General features: G+C 43.0%; 1 protein-coding gene across 5 annotated transcripts in view; it reads right to left on the reverse strand.

The window, feature by feature from the left end:
- The window catches only part of DHRS7B (dehydrogenase/reductase 7B), a 59682-nt gene that overhangs the window by 14162 nt on the left and 41784 nt on the right, over window positions 1-3736 (reverse strand). For all 5 annotated transcript variants that reach the window (XM_019656670.1, XM_019656671.1, XM_019656668.1 and 2 more), the window contains 2 exons: window positions 1649-1865; window positions 957-1049 (listed from right to left, as the gene is read on the reverse strand). In XM_019656670.1, the coding sequence (XP_019512215.1) occupies window positions 957-1049; window positions 1649-1865 (310 nt within the window). The remainder of the gene's footprint in view (window positions 1-956; window positions 1050-1648; window positions 1866-3736) is intronic.

A 3736-nucleotide genomic window follows, 5' to 3' on the forward strand; every position in this document is an offset into this window, starting at 1 on the left:
CTTGGAAACAACTGAAATGCCCATCAGTAGATGACTGGATTAAGAAACTGTGGTACATTTATACAATAGAGTATTACTCTGTTATAAAGAAGAATGAAATCGTACCATTTGGGACGATATGGATGGACTTAGAGACTATTATGTTAAGTGAAATAAGTCAGTCGGAGAAAGACAAATACCATATGATGTCACTTATGTGTGGAATCTAAAAAACTGAATGAACGAGCAGTAAACAAAAGTGATCTCAGAGATATATAGGAACAATTGATGGCTACTAGTTGGGAGGGGGTGGGGATGAGGGAGAAGGGGAAGGGATTAGACAGCATAAATATATAACTACAATATTCGAGGAATATAATTCTGATGTATAATATTGTATGTCAAGGGAATTGTAATAGATACGTATGATATTGGGGGGAAATGGGGCGGTGGATTGAGGGAGGGGGGTTGTCACCTCGAGAGGTAAAAAGTATAACTATTACACTGTGTTGTACAGCTGAAACTAATTCTAAAAATGTGTATTTCACAATAAAAAATAATTAAAAAAAAAAAGAGTGACGAACTTATGGTACGTGGAAGTGATGGTACCTATGGGACAACAGTAATTGATCATTGTGACTAACACATGCATGGTACTTACGCCTGGCACTGCCAGGCACTTCACTCACAGAGCTAACAGATCCTCACACTTCTAGTGGCTTTCCAAGGGTGGCACTGCCCCGTCTCCATTTTGCAGATGAGGATTGGGGTACAGAGTTGTGGAGATACCTGCACAAGGTCATATATAGGGGCAAAGGAGTAGGGCTGGCATTCTGCTCAGAAAAATGCATTCCTTCCATCACATCCTGTATTGAGTGTTTCTCTGATGTCTGAATTCCGGAGAGTAAATGTGGTTTTTTTGTAATCAGGACAAAACAAAAAGAAAAACATTTGAGGGAGCAGAAGGAGGTACTCACATGCTGATCGAAAAGGAATGCTGATTTTGCCCTGGATGCTGCTGATTGCAACGATGTGGCCCTGCTGCCGCTTGATCATGGAGGGCAGGAGTGCTAAGGAAAGAGGTCAGAGATGTTAGAAGAGGACTTTTCTTCTGGTTACTGCACCTAATGCTGAGAGCAGGTGGCTTCACTTATTGTTGGAACAAGGGAGGTGAACAGTGCAAGCCCCAAAGTGGGGAGGATCATGTTTTGTTGGAACTCTTAGGCCTCCTGTGCCCAGCAGACTTCCAGCAGGCCAGCGGGAGGGGGAATGGGGAGGGAACAGAGAGCAGACAGAAGCCTAAGCACAGGCACCAGCCAGCTCAGCTCCCTTTCCTAGGGAGAGCCCTTCCCCTGGAGTGAAATCCATGCCTGGACATGAGAGTATCTAAACTTCGTAGGGCTCTGCAAAGACCACTAAGAGGAAATGGAGGCAATGCTGTATAAATGAAGCTGTCAGTGAGGAGCACATCTTGATTTAAGGCTATAAAGCAGATAAAGAAAATGCAAGTAAGTCTGGGAAAAGCAAACACCCAAGCTGTAATGACAGCACCTTTCCTGGGCAAAGTAGAGGATGGGGACAGGCAACACTTAACTAACAAGGAACCAAGTGAAGTAAAAACAATGCCAACATATCAGTGTTCTTTTTTCTTTCAATCCAAGACTGCTACCTTTCGTCAGAGCAACTGGGCCAAAGTAGTTTATCTCCATGACTCGCTTGTCCACATCCATGGTGGTGTCCACGACAGAGCCACGGTAGCTGACCCCAGCGTTGTTGATGAGCACATCCACACAGCCACAGCACTGCAAGATCTCGGTTGCTGCTGCACCTATGGCCCCAGAGTCTGCGAGGTCGAAGGTCACCATGTAAGGCTTGTGTGTCTGCACCTGGTCAGGCAGGACAGAAATCAAATACACCTTCAGAGTGACAGTTCATGTGAACCATGTGTATTCAGAGTCCTAGAGTGGCCACGGAGCATGAAATGACACAAGCTGCAGCATCGATCTTCTAAGAAGATGTGGCCTGGAGGGTCCCGCCTACAGTGCTCGCACCTGACCCGGGCAACTTGTCTCCTGAACTGAAGATTATTATTAGAGCTAGACAGTAAACTCCACAGGGTGGTAAGGTATAGGGTGCTGGAGCAGATTACCACAGGGGGTAGTATTCATAGCTCCCTTTGCTGCCTTGTGCCAGCACTGTGCTGTACACTGTAACTAATTAAACAGTGTCCCTGTTGAGAAGTGCTGTCCTTCTCAGGTTAAGTCACTTGAATTTTATTTGATCATGAAATGTTTTCTATATATCCACTGTGTACCAGACACTGGGGACATAGCAGAAAGAAAGCAAGATAGACATGGTTCCTGTCCTGAAGTACACAGTCTAGTGGAGAAGACAGATGAACTCTAAAGAATGCCATGAAGAAGTATAAGAAGCTAGAGAAATGAATAGCTGAGCCATCTAACTTAGAGAGCTTCTCTAGTGAGTTTAACAAGAGATCAAAAAGGTAAGGGTGGTGGTGGTGGTGTGTGGTATGAAATCAGAGAAGATGCCAGAGTAGGAAGTGCCAGGAATCTATCTCCACCTGAACAACTGTACTGGCAGAAATTCTCCAAAGTGACCATTTTGGAACTCTGCAATCTATTTTAATGCTTGAAGCTTTCAGGAGAGTGCTTGGCTGGTAAATTATAGATAATTTTGGTCAATTTCAGCCATCAGCTCAGTGGTCAATTTCCTCAATCCACTGTGACAGACAGCCCACATTTCTGTTGCAGCTTGAGGGAGCCAAGGCAGGCAATAAGACCTTGTCTTCCAAAAATCTGGGTATTGTTCTGATGGTGGATTGCTGCTCTGATCACCGAGGTGTAGCACTGAGGCAGGTTGGATTTTTTTAACCACCACTGGCTGAAATGGCTTCCGTAAATTTAAATAAGTCACATATTTTTTCTTTAGTATTGAAAAATATAAATAAATCCACAGAAAACATACCTGAGGAAGCCCAGATGATGGGTTTTTTACTAAACCTATCTTAAAGACACTGAAAGTGCTAAAGGAAAACATGTATTGATGTATGAACAAAATGAAAATATTAATAAATAAAAATTATTTTTAAAATTCTAGAACTCAAAAGTATAACTGAAATGAAAAATACACTACAGGGGTTCAAAATAAGATTTGAGCAAGTAGAAGAATCAGTGAACTTGACGAGAGAACAATTGAAATTATCAAGCCTGAGAACAAAAAGAAAATAAGAATGAAGGAAGCTGAACAGAGCCTAAGGGATCTGTAGGACACCATTGGGTGGATCAACATATGCACTGTGGCAATCTGAGGAGGAGAAGAGAGAGGGAAAGGGGTAGAAAGAATATTTGAAGAACTGCTGAAAAATTTAGTGAAAAACATGAATCTCCACATCCAAGCAGCTCAATACCAAGCAGGATAAACTCCAAGACCCACACTAAGACACATTATAATAAAACCATTAAAAGACAAAAGAGAACACTGAAAACAGCAAGAGAGAAGCTGCTTCTCACATAAAAGGGAACTTCAATAAGATTTACCAGCAGACTTCTCATCAGAAACCTTGGAGGCCAGAAATGCTGAAAGAAAAAAAGACTGACAACCAAGAATTCTATACCTGCCACAACTATCTTTCAAAAAAAGAGAGAGATGGGCCGGCCGAGTGGCGCGACGGTTAAGAACTCGCTTGGGATGCCAGAGGGCCCCGGTTCGGATCCCACATATGAGGGCCAGTGACACT

This window comes from Hipposideros armiger, unplaced genomic scaffold (genome assembly GCF_001890085.2).
Source record: "Hipposideros armiger isolate ML-2016 unplaced genomic scaffold, ASM189008v1 scaffold_264, whole genome shotgun sequence".
NCBI classification, from domain to species: domain Eukaryota; kingdom Metazoa; phylum Chordata; class Mammalia; order Chiroptera; family Hipposideridae; genus Hipposideros; species Hipposideros armiger.